At 34.6% G+C, this 21,595-nt stretch overlaps 1 protein-coding gene across 1 annotated transcript in view; it reads left to right on the forward strand.

The window, feature by feature from the left end:
• Window positions 1–21,595, forward strand: part of PHF14 (PHD finger protein 14) — a 155,596-nt gene that overhangs the window by 38,820 nt on the left and 95,181 nt on the right. Inside the window, exons 5-8 of the mRNA XM_085310574.1 lie at window positions 7,450–7,609; window positions 14,870–14,981; window positions 16,853–16,990; window positions 19,464–19,610. Of these exons, the coding sequence (XP_085166700.1) occupies window positions 7,450–7,609; window positions 14,870–14,981; window positions 16,853–16,990; window positions 19,464–19,610 (557 nt within the window). The remainder of the gene's footprint in view (window positions 1–7,449; window positions 7,610–14,869; window positions 14,982–16,852; window positions 16,991–19,463; window positions 19,611–21,595) is intronic.

Raw genomic sequence — 21,595 nt, forward strand, 5'->3', positions numbered from 1 at the left:
AATGTTGCCATCTCACAGCATTCCTTTTTACAAATATATGATTTACTGTTTGTGTTTTCATGATCTCTATAAAAAGGTGATGTTTCAGAACATATGTAGATGTGGTCAGCATATGCAGATGTTATCTCTGACTTGCAAAAGATTCTTTTTCCAGGCAGAGGGAGGAACAGACACAGCCAGGGCAAGAATGAGAKCTCTCTTTTTGTTTCCCTCAATGGTATAAATTTCAGAACAGTTGCTTTAATAACAGCATTTTTAAGTGTTTGCGATCTTTTTTAATGACAATTGCATAAAAAATAAGCTATTGATAGAGTACAATGGTTTTAAAATTAGGGAATAGAAAGTTAGTTTTCTGTGTAAAAATTGCATACGTTCAATAGACAGTTATGTAGATGCAATGTGAGGAAGAGTAAATGTTAAACTTCTTGACTTTCATGTGTTTAAATTCATGGGCTAACATTAGACTAATGTGGTTTAATCATTTAATGTAAGAGTTGAAGTATTCAAGGATATGGCAGACATGGAGTTGTGATATAGTTATCCAAGAATACACAAACATAAGGGTTTTGTGAACACTGTAATTGAAAAGAGGCTTTTGGGGATATTCTGAAGATTCAGAATTCAGAATTTGATGAACATTAAGGAAAGACAGCATGCGTTTTAAGCAAAGTGTTTAAAAGCTGGTTTTCCTCAACATAATTTTAAATCAAAATGATAGATTGATGACTTGATGCTAAATACTGACATGCTGATGACTTGATGAGGTGCAGTAACCCTAATAACTGAAATGTTGCATCAGCTATGATGTGTGCCTCTCGTCCTTCCCTCTGTTGACGTCGTTTTGATCCTTTAGTTGATCAGCTCCTCTGAACAACAATGGTGTTTTGGGAAATTCTAGAAGATTGCCTCCGGATGTTGCTTGGAAGAAGCACTTGTAGGGAGCTATTATATTGCTTTCTGCTCCAAAACCCACCATTTCCAACAATTCATACAGGAAAGTCTGATAGAACAACTTTATCTTGCTCATCAGGTTAATTGTTTAATACCAGGATGGAATGATTTATCAAGAAGCAGCTTCATGTTTGCATGTCTATGCATTTTAAAGCATCATAAAACTAATGCTTTTTAAATCTTTGTTAATAACACATTGGAAAATAAGACAGACAGTAATAAGTGAACCTCTATTGTCCTCAACTTGACTTTTAGGATCCTAAAATTAAGTATTTAAAAAGACAATTGTCTGCTGTAGATAAGATAATATTACTTTGGTAAAAGTATGAAAGTGCAACTGTTCTTAAAAACTCTTTACTCTTGGTCTCTATATCGTAAGTTTTCAGACAGATTTAAACACAAGAATATTTAGTGTTTTTTTTTTTATAAAGTGCCTTTTGTCCTGTAGGTTTGGTTTTGATACACTAAAATTCAATTACAGTCTTGCAGTAGAAAAAATTCCCCCAACCCCTGTTCTAGATTATGAAATGTAAAATGTTAGTTCTTCAAACACTAGGTGAGTAGCATTCCTCAGCATTGCAAGGTTTTTAATTAYTATAATTGTAAGTCAAATTGTTATAATTGTAAGCCAATAACCAAAACAGTAAATTGTCATTTCTTGGACAACTGTAGGGTTTTGAGAGATAGTTTTGTTCCACAAGGTATTGAAACAGTGTTGAACTCCTGCATATAGGCTGCAGAGTTAGTATGTTAGTATCCCAGTTGGAAGAAGTGTTTTATTATTTCTCTCTCTCTCTCTCTCTTTTTTTTTTTTTTAATGAACATCACAGCTGTTTGTTAACTCTACACATCTGGCCTCTTAATGCTTAATGTCAAATGACATCATCATTTTCTTATCTGTGATTCTTTTAATGAGGACAAATGTATTTTATCATCTGTTAATTTTTGTTCCAAGTTATTTGGCTTCTTTGGAATCATGAAAATTTTATTCTTTAAAAATTGATGCACTGATAATTCTTTGCTCTTGTATATATTTTTAGCCTGAAAAGAATTGTCACTGCTAGTCATCTTAAAGAATTTAATGACCTTCATATATCTGTTGATTTTGGTGTGAAAACCACATACAAGATTTATGTCACTTATAAATTGAAGCTTTACAGCTATTTTGTGTATGCAACTGCTCAAGAGATTTGTGTTGGCTACATGCATATTAGATCAATAGAATTTGATCTCTTTGTTGTCTGTTATCACTTAACCCCAAAGCAACAGACACTCCTTCACAGCAAAAATGAGGAAAATTGTGGATTAAAACAGTTGCATATGTTCAACAAAAAATACATCTCAACAAGTGGCTTTAGGACTTGGTTTTTCATTTTCTTAAGTGTCATCAAATCAAGTTTGAACTAATACTGTTGGGCCCCATCACTTGGGTAGAAATTATTTTTGGTGTGTTATCTAATTACTTATTAAGAACTTCTGTTTACAAAGCTGAGTTTAAATATTATGCACTTCATTATTTTATATACATTAGTGCCAACTTCTCCTGGAAAATAAAAACTCTCCTGTACAAAGGGTTCAGAATTATTCTGGAATATGTTCAAATTGGTTCATGCTAGTACTCTGTCAAAAATAATTGAAAAAGTATACTCTGAAACATTGCACATAGACATTTTCTATTTGTGCCTAAAGATTATGATCTGATGTATGTACTTAAAAAAAGCTACTACTGAACACAGTGTTTATGTTGTTTATGTGGCTTCATAGCAAAGAAGAGATTATAGGTACAGAATAATAAGCCCGGGGAACAGTCTTGGTTTTTATCTTTGCCTATGTAGCTTTATTTGCCAGCACATACTAGTCAATGGCTGGATTCTTGTAGGTTAGTATTTGTCTACTTCCACTGTGTTTGTGAGCAAGATTCTTTTGGTGTGTTTATCAGCAATGATAAATGATAACCCAGTGTATTTTCTCCAGTTAGTGGGCAGCCTTTTTACTGATTGTAACATTATGGAGTGCAGCTTTTGCTAAGGGAAAAGAGTGGACACTTTCTTGTGTCTGTTACAGATCTTAATTTTTTTAAAGCTGTCATTAAGACTTCTATCTACATTAGGAAAATAGATTTCTTTATAAATATATATAGTATATGTTATACATATATATATTAAAATTATATATTTTTATATATTGTAAACCCTGACAAGTTTGTGTTTATCGTGCATGACAGAATGACCTAGAATTATACTGTTACAAAAACAATGCTTGGTACCAACCCACATGATACTGATGGAAATAATTACTACAGATATATATCTGTAATTTTCTGGAAAGTAGGTAACATATTTATAGGGAAATGACTGATAAGTACAATTAGGCAAGTATTTCAGAATACAGGTAAGATTGAGAWGTAACCATTTTAAATTTAGTAGATTGATGGTAATTAAGTTAGAAAAACAAATCTAATACCATTTGATCATTCAAGAAGCGTCAATGTTTGAAAGAAACTGATTTTATTTTGCCATATGGATTGATGACAGTATTACTGCTCCAACACTGTTAGGTAATTTGTAATAAAACTACATTTAGGAAAATTTTAGTATGTTAAGGATTGTCTGTAGGCATTTTAAAAAGCTTAATTATTCGTTGATTCTAAGAAATTAATCAGCTGTGTGCTTCTRCATTAATGTAATTGCTTAAAAGTAACTACTGGCATTTATTCAAGGTTGTGTTATTAGAACAATGCATTTTTCAAATGCTACTTAAAGCAGTACCACAGTATGAATGAAAAGGAGATAGCTTAATGTAGGAGCTATATCATAATTCAGATGTATAATGAAGCTGATTGTGACTCTATTGTGAACTTTATTTGTTCTTTGCTAGCATACTTTTCTTATAGAAATAAATATATTTTGGCTTTTTATTTTAATCCTTATTGATGACCCTTGTGCTATAATGGAAGACCATATTTTTTAAACAGTTCCCATGGTGTTACTGTTTATTTCCTGAATTTAGTTTTAGTCTATTATGCAGAGCTCTGTTTCCCTCGCAAGAGGAGTTAGAGTGCTACTGCTATTTTATTCCAGTCATTGGGTAATGAGCCAAACTAACAAATTATGCTGTTATTTAATTGCACAATTCAATAATTTAACTGCTCTGCAAGCAAAAACGTTGACTTGGTCATTATATTTGAAAAATAGCTGAATTTAATCCTTTAGTAAAAGTCTGTACAATGTTTAAGCCTTGTTTGTCATTGAAATCATATTTCCTCCTGCTAAACAACAGGTAAATGTGGCATATAGCAAATGCGGTTTTATAGTGATAAGCCTGAATATTTTTCCTTTTTCATTTATAGTAGTAATTATCCTACTCTTGTTCTTGTGTAAGATTTAAGTAACAGGCTTCTAAATCACTTTAAAAATGATTAAGCATGCCTAGGCATAAATCATAAAGAATATATTGAATATGCCAAAGAAGTATACCAAAGAAGAAATGAGAAGCTGAATGATTGAGCTTAGTTGTAACTTCAAACCAGCTAAAAATGAGAATGACGATGAAGTGTATTATTTTTAAGGAAAACGGTGTCCAAAGACTACCACCAACTACACAATTCAAATTATACTTTAGACTCCCAGTTTTGAAATTACAGTAACTCTCTTCAGCTTAGTCCAACAGTTACTGAAACATTTAAATAGTTTTCTTTGTCTGTATATTCTCTGTTAGTTAAGTTGCATGCTGAATGCAACTCAAGGTCCTTGTAAAGTTAACTGTCTCTGGGGAAAAAGGAATGGGTGGATTGGGTACTGCCAGCATGATCGACTTTTATGAAAATAACAGACATTCATTTTCAGGGTGGGGAGAAGGAGAAAGATAGGAAAAATCCAAGAGGAACCAGTAAATGCTCCTGTATCTACAGTCTGACCCATGGTAAACATAGATTTTTGCTTGGTGCTAGTATTTATGAAACCATATTGTAATTTGGATTTGAAATCGTGTTGAATTTTGGATCAGAACGTTGATTCAACTGAAAGTAAATTTGTTGCACAGGTTGGATGGGAAGATGAGTAGCTCCACATAAACACTAGAGCTGCCGCTCTGGGGGAGAGGAGAGTGGCRTATAGTATATAGGATCTTATTGGATAATAAATATCTATGTGACTTCTCTGAGCCAGTATTTTATTGGAATTTTAAAATTATTCTTAGCCATTGCATTCAATTTGAAATACATTTTTTAACTGGAAAAAAAAATGCTTTCGGTTCTATTTGTGCTTGAGTTTCAGTCTTTGTAGGCTCTTTTAATCATATGTTCTTATGCAACGGATAGTTTGGAAGAACCAAGAATCAAGGAAGGAAGTAGTGGGTGGGGTGGCTAGCTAAAGGACCTTTGGTGATGTACATGAGAGGGATCTCTTAATCAACAAAACAGGGAATGGTTCCAAGTCTATATATAAGGAAGTGCATATGGGACCATGTTGCTGGTAAAGCTCTCATGGCCTTTCTAGGAGATCGGCATGCCAGGGTGCCTCTGAAGTGCCTGTATACTAATGCACACAGCATGGGGAGCAAATAGGAGGAACCAGAAATCTGTGTGCAGTTATAGGGCGAGGATCTCATTGGGATCTTAGAGGCTGGTGGGGTAGCTCACATGACTGGGATGATGCAGTGGATGTCCACAGAYCTTTTAGGAAGGACAGGCCGGTAAGGGGAAGGGGGCAAGCTGCCCTTTATGTGAGAGAGCACTTAGAACACATGAAACTGTCCAGAGCATGTGGTGAGCCAGCTGAAGGCTTTTGGGTCAGGATTAGTAGGCAGACCAACATGGGTGACATTGTAGTCGGTATCCACTGTAAACTACCTGATCAGGTAGAAGAAATAGATGAGAGTTTCTTCAGACAGCTGGAAGAAGCCTCACATTTGGAGGCCCTAGTCTTCATGGAGGAGTTTGATCATTCTGATTTTTGCAGGTTGGAAAACACAGCAAGGCACAATAAGAACTGGTTAGAGATGTGAAAGTCATGGGCACCCAACGATATCTTGGGCAGCATTAGGAAGAACGTTGYCAGCAGATCCAAGGRAGGTGATCTTTCCCTATAAAATTCAGTATTAATGAGGCCACATCTGGCGTACTGTGTCCAGTGCTGGCTCCCCAGTGCAAGAAGGACATGAAATCACTGGAGTGAGTCCAGTGAAGTGCTGCAAAAATGATGGAGGAACTGCAGCATCTTGCCTATGAGGAGAGGCTAAGAGGGCTGGGACTGTTTAGCCTGGAGAAAAGAAGGCTTGGAGGATATTATCAATGTGTATAAATATCTGTAAAGAGGATAGGGCTGAATTTTTCTCAGCGATATTAGTGACAGGAAAACAAGGAGTGGGCACAAACGGAAAYACAAGAAATTCTCTCTGAACAGAAAGAAAATACTACTTTGCTCTGAGGGTGGTGGAATACAGGAACAGGTTGCCCAGAGAGGTTGTGGAGTCTCCATCCTTAGAGATACTCAAAAGCTGTCTGAACATGGTCCTGGGCACTATGCTGTAGGTGACCCTGCTTGAGCAGGGAGCTTGAACCGAAGGGTATCCAGAGGTCCATTCTAACCTCAGCTCTTCTGTGATTAACTCTGTTTCCACTGATAGATCCTATTTAAAACTCCCCCAGGTGAAAACTTGCTATTTTTGAAAACTTGAATTGGAATGTRAGTGGTATAATGTAACCTAGCTGCCGTACTTATTTTTAATTCCCTTTTTAATTGCCCTTCTTTTCTCCTTTAAGATGATCACTTTTTGAGAAAGAGCACTATGCTTTCATTTGTAGGATAAAATACAAATAATGATTGTTTATTTATGCATGCTAGAGCTTGGATATAAAATAGTAATATAAATATTACTTTCTCATCCTCTTCATTAATTTACAGTTAATTATTTAATTTAGATTTTCTTTTATTAATTTGTTCTAAATTTGCATTTTAAATATGACCTAGAAAATAGAGGAAAATAGAGTATAGGAATAGAGAAAATAGAGTTTTATTTTTTTCTTTACAAAATTCTGACAGCCTGAAAAACTGTATCCTTTACCRTTCTGTATTCTTTACAATAAGTCAGATCTTGTTATGAAGAATCTATTAAGAAAACAAGTAATTGTGCTGTAAGCTAAATCCACAATTGTTCTTATGACTTTTAATTGTATTTATGAATTAGTTTTATTTTACTGTTAGTTAGCAGCATGATTAAGCTTGATTCAGGTTTTGTTACTAGTTCAAAATTCTTGCCATTGGTTTGATGATGTGACAGTATATGATTAGAGATTAAAAAAAAATCTGTGCTTCAAAAAAACCCTTTGATGTGAATGTCTGTTTATGCTATAAGGTACTGACTTTTTTGCAAGTGGATGCAAGATTGTGTTCAAAGATTTTTGCATTTGTGTCTTAAAGTTAGCAGTGGCTGAAAAATATGTACTTTGACTATTGTATTTCCTTACATTGTTTTTTTTTTCATTTTTCATGTATTTAGGCTGCTATGGTGTTGATGGAGAGAGTGATTCTATTATGAGCTCAGCTTCAGAAAATTCCACTGAACCTTGGTTCTGTGATGCATGCAAATGTGGTGTCACACCTAGTTGTGAACTGTGTCCGAACCAGGATGGCATCTTCAAGGAGACAGATGCAGGCAGGTGAGATTAAAGAAGTAATCACTTGATTTTTTTTTTATTATTCTATTTAAAAGATAAATAGATTTGGTTTTGTTCCTGACCTCTTCTTACAGGAGATTGTCAAAAATTATTTTTTTTGTTGATAGTCTCTCACTCTTACCTCAGTTTTTAATTGGATGTTTTCATGGTATCTTGTGCCTCTGATTTTTCTTTTCTTTTCTTTCTTTTTCTTTTTTCTTTCTTTCTTTTTTTTTTTTTTTTTTTGTTGTGCTCCTGATATTCTTCATACACATTATAATATTAGGAAGATGTTGATTTAATTTGTATTTGAGCATGGAGATTTATGTACCTATGAACAAAAGAGCTACCTAAAATCAAAGATGACTATTTTAGGGAATGAGAAATCCTGCTTTTCAGTGTGAAGACACCATATGTTTTTATATGCATGCAGATGTTCTTTTCGGTATGCTTGAAGACCTTTTTTTTCCCCTAAACTACTTGTGCATGTATCTTTTTTAAGAAAACAATGTACTACTAATGTGATAGGGTCTTAAAAAAGAGACATCTTTTCCTCTTTTGCTTGTTTCAGGAATGGAGTTTATATCTAAATAAAAGTTCTCCTTTGTACAGGAAGATAATACCCTGTAAACTCCTACGCAGTATTCAGCTTCCTGGAAAGATGATGACAAGAAAGACTTTTGTCATTTAGCCAGTGATTTTAAGCTACTGACAGCAGGGATCCAGTTTCATAAACCTAGGAAAATGTTTGTAGTTGTTCTGGGTTTGTTCTGGCTTAAAGGTTTCAGTGAGAATATCAGGGTTTGATTGCCTTGAGCCTCATTGCTAAATCTGATACTGTGTTTTGGCAAGGAAAACCAATATGGCTGGCCATGGTGGTACTCTGATAGTGACTGAGACTGGGCAATTTAAGATTTTGTAGATCCTTGAATTTTAACAAGATCTACACTGTTTCATAGCAGGTATTAATTTGTGTTCTGTTAGTTCAATTTGATCATCTGACAGAAAGCTACATTTTATTCCTTGATAGTATTGTGCTTCTTTCATGGTTAGCTCTCAAAAGCAGTGAAACACTGAAGTGCTCTTCTTTAGTTAATCATGATGCAAAAAAGAATAATGAAATCCTCTCTGCAGCATAGGAGGGAAGAAAAAATTCCAGACCTACTATCATGTTAAATTGGAAAAATTATGCAGCCATTGAGAAAATCAGATATGTGCTCCCATTTAAGGAAGGAATAATAGACTTTATTCCTTCTATAGTATTCTGCTTCCTGCCAGGTAGTATCACCACAGCTTTGCCCAAACTCTTCTCAAGTCTATTGACTTTTAAGTGTGGTGAAAGTGCGAGGACAGCTAAATACTTCTTTTTACACGATAGCTAGGAATTGACTGTCGCTGATATCAGTTAATGGAAGAGAGTAGCAAAATTAAGTTAAAGTTGTGCTAAAGGCATTTRGACAGACTATTCTGAAATATGAAAGGTACCTTCATGATTCGGTTATGTGGTTTCACTTCTGACTCCAACCAGCGATGGAATCTTTAAGATCTCAGATTTCACTTGAGATTCTGGTGTGATGTCTTTCATCCCTGTCAGATTCAAAAGATAGAGTAAGACACGAGACATTAATACCTTAATAGTGAATAATTTTCGGTAGCGAAGGAGAGCATAATTATCAATTATGCATGGTTTATGTGTTACTGGGTATGGGTTTGGGGTCGCCGATTTCTTTCCTTTTTTTAACATCAAAATTCAGTTCTATCTGTGTGTGTGTGTGTGTGTGTGTGTGTGTGTGTGTGTGTGTGTGTATATTGCAGTACCTAAGGCTTTCAGATGCTGGACCTGTCATAAGCTTCTCATAGATTATATTAACAAGGTAATATAATTATTGGTAAGGCTGTCCAAAGGACAGGAGCTCAAAGGGAAGGTTCCTTAATCCTGTTTGACCATACATGTTAGAGGTGTAGTAATACAATAGATTTCAAACATGTCTTACTGATGATGATGGATAAGTTGGAATTAGTACAAACACTTTAAATATTGAAAGTTCAAAAAAATCCCAAATTTGTTATTATATAACCTTTCTTTTTTAAAAATGTAAATTCAGAGACATACTACCATTTGCTCTCAGCTATAATTTTAGAAAAAAATATGTGGTCCTAGCAAATTGCATAATTTAACTCTGTGTTTGGTCTTTATTCATCCACTAGCTGTAGTGGTTTTCTTAATTTTTTCCTTGTTGTAAACACAAGGTGTCACATTTAGATTACCAACAGTTCCGTAGTTGTACTACCACAATTTGTAGGATATGAAGTAAAATAAAGTAAAAAGTTTAATATGTTAAAATGTATCATCTTTGTTAAGCTTTTGCATATTTTATGACTTTAGTATATAACTATCTCGTAATGCCTACAGAGTCATGTCCATCTTTTCATTTTTCCCAGTTCTTTGGTGTTCACTGTATCTTTTTTTTCCTGTCTTATACAGACTTGTTTTGTTGCTAATACTGTAATGAACTGATCTTGCCATCATTTAAAGGGCAGCCAAACTTGGGATGATGTTTTGGAAAGCTTTGTATGATACACTTTGTCTGTCTTCTGGAAAGTAAATATATTATTGTAGTGTTATAAGTTGATACAGGTTTTGGTGGATTAAATTGCTAATGCCTGAAAGTTTCTCCCGTAGATCATAGTTTTTTCCTCATAGCAGAAAAAAACTGAGTTGGTATTAGGAATAAAGAGAGTGTGAGAGTGTTCATACCAGTAGCTTTGACTTTTAAATACAGATGCTGGAATTTCTGGAGTCACTCGTCTTCATTGAATACATTTAGAGCCCAACTCCTCAATTTGTAGCTAGGACACATTTTAAATATATACATACAGTATGTAAAAGAAATCTTTTCCTCTGTCTTCTAAATGCATCTTATAAATGAAAAACATTGGAAGTACAAGAAAATACCATATTTTTTAAAAAGAGAGAACAGAAAAAAAGAACAGAAGACAAGGTTATAAAGTGGGTCAGGACTTGTAATGATTAATTTTGACTGCAGGCTTGAAGTTGTGCTTGTTTTTAAATAACTTCTGGGATCAGGTTCTCATTTTCTGGTATTTCTTTCTTTCAGCAATGTTTGCATCTCCCTTATAAAATTGCTCTGAAGTCAAACAAATTGTACTTCTCCACTACTGTATCAAAAGAATGTTATTAAAGATTAAAGTCAATTATCTAATAGGAAATATGAGAATTTCACCTGGAAAATTTATTTCAGCACTTGTGTTCTCTTAGACAGTTTAAACACTGTAGATAKTACTATCCACATGACACTAAGAAAAACTACAGTCAACACTTGAAAAATTACTTAAATTTCTCCTTGTAAAATGCTAATGTGCTTTTGGTTAATGCGGAAGTGTTTCTTTGTGCTATTGCTTCTCTGTTCAGAATCACATGCCTGCATTGGTGACTGCACACATTAACATGTCTATTTGCTATCTTTATTATTTTTTGTACTTGCTATATAATGTGATATGGCTGTTACACATGAGTATAATTTTTATTCTTCCAGATGAACAGAGTTTGAGTACCAGAAAAAGTATTAGATATCATGGGAAAATTCTTGTGCTCTTCCTTTATTTCTTTTATTTACAGATTTGAATTCTCAAGGGGAATAGGGCAGTAATTTAACTACAGGCTAAGAGTAGGGTCATGATGGTAAACTCTTAAGGACAGGTGGTGTTCTTTATTACGTGTCTGTGTACTTTGCAAACTGCAGCCCAATTCAATTCTTTCCTTGAAATGCTATCACAGAGAGAYGACTGAATAGAAGAACCCGTTAACTCGCTGCAGCACTGCATCTCCTTGCCACCTTTTAAAGGATGTTCCTTGTRTACATCAATGCTGGAAATGAAATCACACAGCTTCACAATGAAATTAGACCTATTCAGTTTCTCTTCATAATCAAGTTGGAATAATTTATCTGTTTCTACATGAAAAGTGAATCATTATTCTAATGAGGTGCTTAATTTCTTAACAGAAACCTTTTCACATTAACTTCTTAGTTTCACAAAAATAAGTGTGAATTTATGAAATTTTATTTCTCAAATGTTGTTATCACAGAATATGAATTCTGTCCTTGTTTCAGTATGGAGTTTTTCTTCCCTAATCAACATCTGTCGTCATTGCTCCAAGCTAAATGGATGGTAAAGTAACAAGGAAGATTATTCTTCTTTGATTACCCAATTTGTCTTAATTACAAGGTTCTAAAACATGTGCAGCTAAACAAATGAGCAGGAAAATATTTAGAACTGGTATTAAAAGCAGCTGAAATTGCTTCAGCTGTGAACTTGACTGACTTCTGTATGTTTTTTTAATAAAGATTCAGGTTGGAGTTCACATATAGGTGGTTGAAGAAATGAGACACTTGTGTGCCAATCACGCTGAAATGGCAGTTTAAATCTAATACTGTAATACTTGGGTGACATGTACTAAAACATTTTGAGAAGGTCAGTACGAAGCAAGCAGCCAGCTGTTGGGTTTATCATAGATAAACTCCTACAGAGTGCAGCAGCATTTAATACACCAGTGGAGCATGAAAAACTGTGCAAATTAAATTGAGAAGCAGCTGCTTGTAGGAGATGCATATCTTTATATTGAACTCTAGAGGGTACATTTAGGAGATTATGTTCAAACTTGCTATCAAGAATCTCCAACCAAAACCTCGGATTTTTAAAAGTAGTAATTGTGAAGATGTGTAACTGTTTTTCCACTTCCATTTATACAAATTTATTCTGTATGATACATCTTAAATCAGTGTAGCGTATAGAAGGGAAGCCCCACAGAATTCAGAAAGCTCTTCATAACAATTAAACAGTCTCTTGATCTCAATGTTTCAGGCCTTATTATGCATGTGGTATTTTGCTTAAAAAAAAAAAACAGTATCTTGATTCCTTTCGAAAAGCAGTAAAATACACTTGTGTAAATGAGGTATTTATTTTAGTAAATGAATATTATATACACTAAAACACTGTGTATGCACATGCACACTTTTTTTTTTTTTTTTTAAGATAGAAAAATATCTTATGTAGCTATGGTAAAAGTTTTGGCCAAACTATAGCCAGTTCTGGATAGGGTATGAGAGGAGTAATATCGGGGGTGGTATCTGGTACAGTATCCAGTGCTCCCTTGGTCACTGACATGACTATATTGTGCCTCCACTGCTTTTGCAAGGAGTCAGACGCACAAGGCTCAGTTTTCGTAGAGTCGTGAGAAGAATCTTGATTTCACAGGTAGCATTGTATTAGGTTACCTGCTTGTGCTGGCATGCTGACTGTGAAAATAAAGCAACACAGCTGTTACATGTAAATGTATATTTGGAATATACATTCTTTTCCACAGTTTTAAGTTTTCATGCTTTAAAATGAATTTATCATTTAACTTCTCAAACCTGTGTGATTTAATAGTAAAGTAAAAGAACTTTTTTATTTTAAAATATCAGGTGAAGGTGAATAACTATCAGTTATATGACTATGAATCAGTTGGTGGCTTTTGCTAGATTTACTCAGCAAATTCCTTGTGGAGTGAAGTGAATTAATAGTTTGGAGATGGTTTCTCATTATCACATCATTGTTTGTGCGGTTTTTTTGTGGTTTATTTTATTTTATTTTATTTTAATTGTCAAGCTATTATGGAATATTTGGGGGAAAATTATAAATACAGTCTGTCAGCCTACTTTGTACTTTGCCAAATCATTATTTTCTTTGATTTGTAATGAAGACTTAAATGTAATCATATTTTTGAGTTTCCCAACAGACCTCTCATGTCTTGCTTTTTTGGAATTTGTATGTGGATGTATGAGTTGTATATAATTATCACATTCACTTAATTCTTAATCTGATAAATTTCAACAATTTTATTCTAAGGTTCACTGGTCAAAAACCTGCTGGTTTGAGGAAAAGGGRAAATTGGGGATACTTTTATCTCCTGATTAATATAATTATCAACTTCAGCATTTAAATAATCTGCAGATTATTTAAAGGCACAGCAGTCATCACCACGGAGGAAGGGTGGTGGAGGTGGTAATAGGTCTGTGTTGAACCATTGGCAGCTGAGGAGCTTTTGTGTGGACTTCTGTGGGTAGTGAAAGAGACACGTGCAGGAAGCATTTCTGGCATCATCACCAGTTTTTGTAATTTCTCAYCTACTCCCTGTATTCAAGAATGTGTTATGCACAGAAGTTTTACTCTTCACTGGTGATGTATTTACTGTATAGTGTTAATGACTGAGAAGAGCATGGTGTTGACCGAAGTACTAAGGGCAAAACACAATGTTTCAACTCAGTGAAGTCCACTGTTTCTGGTTGTATCACATGCGATCTGAGTGTTCACAGGCTGAAAGTGGTGTCTGATGGCTTCTGACAATGCAAATTTGCTATTTTAGAAATTTGTCATTACTGAAGAAGAAGAAAATAGGTCTTCTGCTACAAGGCTCTGTTTTGGTAGATGAGGGTTGAGGCAGGTTGAGATAGGTCTGTCAAAAGCAGATTGAAGCTGAAGCCTTTACCCTGTCTTTGGTTGTGTTGTATGTAATACTAGACACTGAGGTCCAGATTTATGCCATCTCATTTTAGGCCCTTAAGTGCTGAAGCTTTGAATCTACTACCCTACGGTTTGTTTATGGCCAATGAATAAGAGTATAGCTAAATAACAGTCTGTTCATTTGATAGCTTCAAACAGACATTTCTGTAATGCAATACAAATATCTTTATATYGAAATGCACCTGCTATCCATGTTTGCATAAAACTAGTTTTGGTGAAACTAACAGGTGTAACTGTAACAATGCAAAAGCTGGGTGATGCTGGGTGGTTGGTGGTAGTTTCTGAATTATATGCCCAGAGCCCACTGTTGCTGTGACTACCCTTATAATTGTACATCTCGCTCCCTCCCCACCATGTAATGGAAATGACCAGTTCATATACATTTTATGTTATGTGAACAAAGGTGTGAAGCCATCAGAGCAGAAGGGCAATGCTAGCCAAGGCCTTCAGARAGATCCAAACAGGCAACACAGGTTGCTTTGAAAGCCATGCTCTGGTTTAGTATCTGAGCTGCTGAATCCAAATTTGTTCTCCTCCTATTCCTAGTGTACTTTCCTTTAGATATATTTGTTATAGCATCTATAACATTTATAAAGCACTTTGRAATCTGCAAATGGTTAGTATGATATAGGAACAAAATTTTGATAACAGTAACCTGATCTTTACTTGCTGTTTTAGGTGGGTCCATATTGTCTGTGCCCTCTATGTTCCAGGAGTAGCATTTGGAGATATTGACAAATTACGGCCAGTAACACTCACAGAAATGAATTATTCAAAGTATGGTGCCAAGGTAAGTTTAGAAGACATTACCTTCCAGTATTTWAGTTTTATATTTTTACATATAATAGAATAATTTGTATCTTTCCAGCTTTATATGTATTGTTTATAGCAAATGCAATGAGGTTCACGGCTAGAAATATGAAGTTTGTTCCTGTTTGTTATACCTTTGTTTTTCCTTCCCTCTTTCTTTTCATTTTGCCTGCCCTTGAACTCCATAATTTGTCGTCGTTGTCACCTCCCCTATTTCCTTTAATTTTTTTCATAGAAATGCTAATTGCTTTCTTTTAATGTTGGTCAGTGGCAGACTGCCAAAATGTGAATGGAAAGAGAAGAGGAGGATGTGTGAGATACATAATGGAGAAGTGGAAAGTGAGGTGTATTAAGACAGACAGATGTACACTCAGTAAGAATCATTTTAGGTTCTCTATAATCATAAGCTAACAATGAGTATCAAAGGTTTCCTGCAAAGCAATAGTTAACATTGAACATTGAAACATTGAAACCCTCAGCGTTCAGTAATTTGCTGTTTCGCACACCTAAGTGTTGTTGCTGTAGCTGTTTGAGACAGTATGGAGAAGCCGTATCCACATGGGCCTACCATTGTTCAGAAATATTTAAGAAAACACAGAGCAAGCTATCAATACCCTGAAAGTTATTGTTGGCAATGGATTATACRTTTTTGTTTTTATTGACCTGAGTGTTATATAGGAGCAAGGCTAAGAATTCGGGCATTACGTTTAGCTAAGTAAGTTATAGCTTACTCAGCTAAATTTCCCCCAGAAGTGTTCTTGTGAATTAAACTAGTGAGTTTAATGCAGTATTCTTCTTTACTTCATGTATCAACTGTTATGTGTTGCTGTTGCACAGCTAAAGGGTGCTCTTTTAAAATAGTGTATATGGTGTTTTGGAGTTCTTCTGTCATTGCGTTTTCTGTGCTGTCCCTTTCTGTTGTTGATTAAGTTTCTGTTGCTACTGCACGGAGGTATTTTCTGTAGTGCATACACAACTTTGTACTGTATTGAGGGAGTGAAAGATTGGGAAGTGTGTGACTGCCTAATTTTAGGTCATCTTTATGCACTGGACAGCAGTACTGCTTAAGAAGCCCTYGTTTCCATATGCTTTTTCCTGCTCTCGTGTTCATCACTGTATTATGCTGGCATATCTGTTTAGTATGAATTTGTGGTGAACAAGACTGAGAAGCTGATTTGGCTGAAAAATAAGTTTATTTTTTTCCAGGTCTCATTACTTTTTGTCAGTTTGCTGTGTTACGGACAGCTGGGCCTACAAATAGCTACAGCCTGGATGCTGTGTTTAAGGGAACCACGACTTTTTTGCTGAAATTTGTGATCCACAAATATTTTTTACTACWTTATTGTGCATTTGCTCCTCGGTCATCATTTATGAGAATGACAAATATGGAATTATCTGTTTCTAAGTCATGTAGAGTAGTGATCCTGTTGTTGTTGTTGATTGTCCTCTGATTTTTTTGTTTATTTGATGATGACTGTTGAACCACTGAACATTTGCTGAGTGCTAACTTGTTTTATGATACCATGCTTATATAATTAAGCAGGTATAAATCACTTGGATGGTACTTAGTGGTTGCTCCAAGAGGGAATACAAGGCATGGCAGTTCATATAAAAATTCATCTAACATGCTGCTTAAGCTTTTTAAGTACTTCTCCATTGCTTGTTAAAAATGAAGTCAATTGAGGGCAACGGGAAGGTGCTTTAACTAATGACAACTGTTAGCAGTATACTTTGTACCATACAGATGTATACCTACCTGTTTATTTTTACATGTAAGGTGTAAATTATCAAATGGTAGGCAAAATACATGTGAAATACTTACTGTGGCATTTTCCACCCTCCCATATAAAGGAATGCAGTTTCTGTGAAGATCCTCGTTTTGCCAGAACTGGTGTTTGCATTAGTTGCGATGCTGGGATGTGCAGAGCTTACTTCCATGTGACCTGTGCTCAGAAGGAAGGCTTGCTCTCAGAAGCAGCAGCAGAGGAGGTAGGTATGATGTACATACAGGATAGCAGAGTTAAAGAGTTACAACTAAAGGAGGAAGACCTGAAGTTGTGCACATTTTTGCTCAATAATCCTGAAGAAAGTTTTATAAACCATTAAGTCATAGGCCAAATTAAGACTCTAACTGGAGAAATATTTGTTCATCGAATTGCTGATGAACCAAGTCAACTGATCACCTTTTGAAATGTCTTCATAAGAGGAATAGAAAAGGGTAATACAGAAGTTAGCTTTGTCAGCTTAATGCATTTTGATCAATACAGAGATGAATTCTGTATGAACCTACTCTTTGTACTTCACTTAGTTTGACATAGTTACTTAGATGCTTATGTGTATGTAGTATGATGTTCTTTCTGTCTCCCGTGCAGAGCTGTCTTAAGAAATAAGCTACATTTCTAGTCCTGTTTTTTTCATACACATTTTCCAATATTTTCTTTCAGTTGTGATACAGGTATATGACTTTCATTATAATAACATTACACTTTCGAAACAGAATGAAGAGCAGACATTTATAAGTTACTGTTAATTTTTTAATGCATGCTCTTACCAGCTTTATTCTTGTGATATGATTAAAACAATTTGGATTAGAATATTCTATTTCAGAGTTCATTTTTACAGTATAAATRCTTTTAGATTGCCAAAATTCATCCTGATTTTTATGGTTTGGATTAAGCCTGTCATGTACATAGGTACACCATTTGTTTTTTTACTGACTTAGGAAGTATTAGAGATACAAACAAACAGGCTCTGTCCTGCACTATCTACATTGAAATTTCTCCCTTTTGTTTCTGGGAAAAAAATAGATTACTAAGTGATTCCTTTTAGAGCTTTCACAAAATAAACCACTTGTGTGAGACTGAGAAATAGGAAGATTACATACTCAWCTAAATGTTTTTGTTACTAATAAATTTTGTGTAACAGTGGTTCTTCAAGGCTTAGTTGAATTTCTGCTAGGTATGTGCATTTGCTGGCCTTCTCACCTTTCGTTTCTCTTAAATATTTTCTGCAAACAAAASTATTTTTAATTAGGGCTTTGTAGAATCTAATTTTAGGGAGCCRCTAATACAATATTTTTTGGAAGCTGTCACACATTCTGAAAAATCTAAATAACATTTGTAAAGAAAATTACACAGATTTTATTAGTCTGTGTTATGTAGGTGGAGTGAAGGAAAGTTTGATAGGCTTTATTAGTTTATCAAGGAAGACTGTTTAAATTGTTCTTACTCTGTAAGTTTAAGATGATGTTTCTATGATTTTGAAAATATACTGGCAATGAAATATACTTCTCAACCTGAATCTTCCTTACTCAGATATTTATACTGTGCTTGCAAGTTTGGCACGTGCTAAAAGTTGATATAATCATACAGCCATAATAGTATGCAGACCTGATGAAGTCTGTACCTAGAAATGACTGCAGTACGTGAAGATTACTATGAGAGATGGACTTGTATCTCCTGTTTTTCATTAGCCTGTAAATGCCTTCTTGATGTGCCTTTACCATTATTGCTGGTGCAGCAATTATTTGGAAACTTTCCATTTCACCACATTTGACTTACTGCATTGCAGAACAATGCACTTCGATTGTTTATCTGACCTACCTACATGATTAGAATCTGTGCTTTTAACTTCGCGTAAAAGTCTGCTTATTTCAGTGCTCTGTAACTTACCTTTWAAAAAAAAAAATTAAAACCCAGCAAAATTGTTAAATTTGAATATGTGCAGTGTTGACCATCAATAGCTGCTAAAGATATGAGTGATAGATACCCTCAGTTTATGACATTTCATGTCTGAGATTAGATTTCTAAACTTGGCTTTAACCTGTTCCCTGCGACTGAACCTTTGTCGTTGTGCACAAGATTGTATAGCCATAGCTGTACATATGTGTGCATGTGTGTTAAAGTTGGACCAATATATATATTGTAATCTTGAATGTAATAGCAATGTAATAGAACTACAGGTTGAAATTATTACTAATGCAGTTTATAGGCTTTTTTGAAAGATGAGTAAAACAGATTTATAGCAATATTGCTRCTTATGCTAAAAATTGCTCTTGAGTTATGATGAAGTCAGTGTATCCTACTGATAAAACTGCTTGGATTTTTATACTGATACTGGTCAAACTGTGGTTTGTAGWGCACCTGCGCATGGCAACTTCTTAAAGGTCATGAGTTACTAAGTAAGAGATCTGSTCTCAGTCAGTCTGTCTGTCTCTCTTTTTCTTTTATTCGTTAAAAAATTGCTTAGAGTCGTACAATGAAGAAAATTGCAAAACACTTTCTGTGGGTAATTATGTCAACTTGACAAATTTGAATTCAAAACATACATATTAGTTGCTCTTAAATATGCCTATTTGAATATGAACTGCTTACCAGAATGCCAGGTTTGTGCTATTCACAGAGTTTTTGCCATGTAAGACTTGCTTCATTTTCTTCCCTCCCCTTTGTTTTCTCTGAAACAGGATATAGCCGATCCTTTTTTTGCTTATTGTAAACAGCATGCAGACAGGTTAGACAGAAAATGGAAACGGAAGAACTACTTGGCATTGCAATCTTACTGTAAAATGTCCTTGCAGGAAAGAGAGAAACAGCTCTCCCCAGAAGCCCAGGTATTGTATTCATGGCACAAGTGCRTCTGTGTTAATCATCTATGTTAAACAAGATGAAAATGAAGAGGATGGAATTATTTAGAAATGAAATAYGGACTATATTGATAGCATATGATCAGTTAACGTAGCTGTAAATTATTTTTAGATTTTAATCTCTTAAGAACAAATCCCCAGTAAAGTAATTACCAAAGAAGGATATCTGTGCTTGTCTGAAGTGAAAAAAATCCTTATATTGTTTGTTTATGTAGCAAAAAGTTGATAACTTTTAATTTATAGGGATTTTAAAAACATTTACTTCAAGATTCTTAACAAAATGACAACTAGACAAGAAATTAGGTGTGTTATGCTTCTGTGTTCAGTAAAGTCTACTTTTTAAATTTTGAGCTTGGCAGAAGAGTTTAGCATGCCTAAAGTTTTGTTGAGCCTTTCTTCATTTGCTGTAGGTCTAAGTAGAATTTTACCTGCAGGGTTTTTTTCATAGTATCAATTTTCTTCTAGTTTATTTTTGTTAGGTACAGGAGTCTATGCTATGGAATAGCTGTCTGAAAATCTTAGGCAAAGTCTAAGTCTATAGCCCTATCTGAGGACTGAGTCACATAAAACTAGCTCAACTGTTTGATGTCCTGTTGCTATATAGACTTCAATCTTTTTAATAGCTATAAAGGAATCTTTGTACTTCAGTATGTTTGAATTTTGTGTTCTTTATTTTTTCTGACTGATAAATTTGTGGCCTACCTTGCTATTCACCAGTTAGGCTGAACTGGATTCATGGCTGTGTAGAAAAGTAGCTCATTATCTGAAGGAACCCTGCCTAAATTACTGTAGAAGTTGACAGATGCATAGTAAATAATGCAAGGCATTTGATGGAGAGAACAAGCTGTTGTTTTCTGAAAGGAGTACAATAGAGTAATGATCAGAAAATAAATCTCCATATGATCAAATTTTTATTAAAGAAAAAAGTCATGCCTTTCTAGTTTTTGATAGAAAGATAGAAGATCAGTTTAAAATGATGGATTTATAATGCATTTGAGAATGCATATGAGCAGACTATCATGGAAGAATTTTGTATAAAATTTTTCTTTTGGCTATATCACTTCCTCAACTTCAGATGATTAGGTAATTCTTGTTAAATACACTTAGSTCTCAATTATGTGAAATACTCCTGCGTAATGGGAAAAATCATGGTAATGCGTACCACCACCCATAATGTTAAATGCTGATTGTGGAAAGTCATTTTGGGTCCAGTGGGGCTTATTAGCTCTGCTGTCAGCCTTGCGTTTCGGTTAGATCCATGCATTTGTTATGCAGTACTGTATCAAAGATAACAAGTGTGATGCATTTGCCTCTCTTTCTCCTCTTTCCTCCGAACCAAGCCCCCTCAGATTTTGTATTCTGAATTATTTGGATTAAATATTTAGAAGTAACAATTAGAAGAATGAATGTTGAAAACTGCAAGTGGATTTCCTAGACATGGTGTCGTAGACATCTTTATGTAAGATTTATAGGATTTGTGTGAGTTATAAAAAAGCAGAACAGGATTTTCCTATTGGTATTTCTGGTGATGCACAAGTTTGGGTTACTGTTTTATATGCATGTGTCTTAGTTTACATGAACAGAAGCAGATGGGATGCTAGAAAAAATGCCTAGGTGTATTYATTGGGATTTTTTGAAGTAATTATTGTTTTTGGTTTCTGTGTGTTATAGAAATACAGAACTGTAAAAGATTCTTAGCATATACTGGAAGTGTCTGTCTGGGCAGTTGATGCAAAGTAAGCGTAAATTCAAATGATAGCTTACCACACATAATCTATGTGAATCCAGGTTCAACAAAGATGGYTAAATTTGCTGCTGTGATTTTTTTCTGGAAAGTGAGAATCTGAATCTTGAGATAACTTAGTCTGAAAAAAGGATGAAGATGATTCCAAAACCTGGAGATACTAAAAGGATGAAATGCAGACCATAATGAAAATTGATTAGTCTATTTT

Source organism: Rhea americana, unplaced genomic scaffold, assembly GCF_003343005.1.
Source record: "Rhea americana isolate MKP2758 unplaced genomic scaffold, rheAme1 scaffold_32, whole genome shotgun sequence".
In the NCBI taxonomy this organism is placed as follows: Eukaryota; Metazoa; Chordata; class Aves; order Rheiformes; family Rheidae; genus Rhea; species Rhea americana.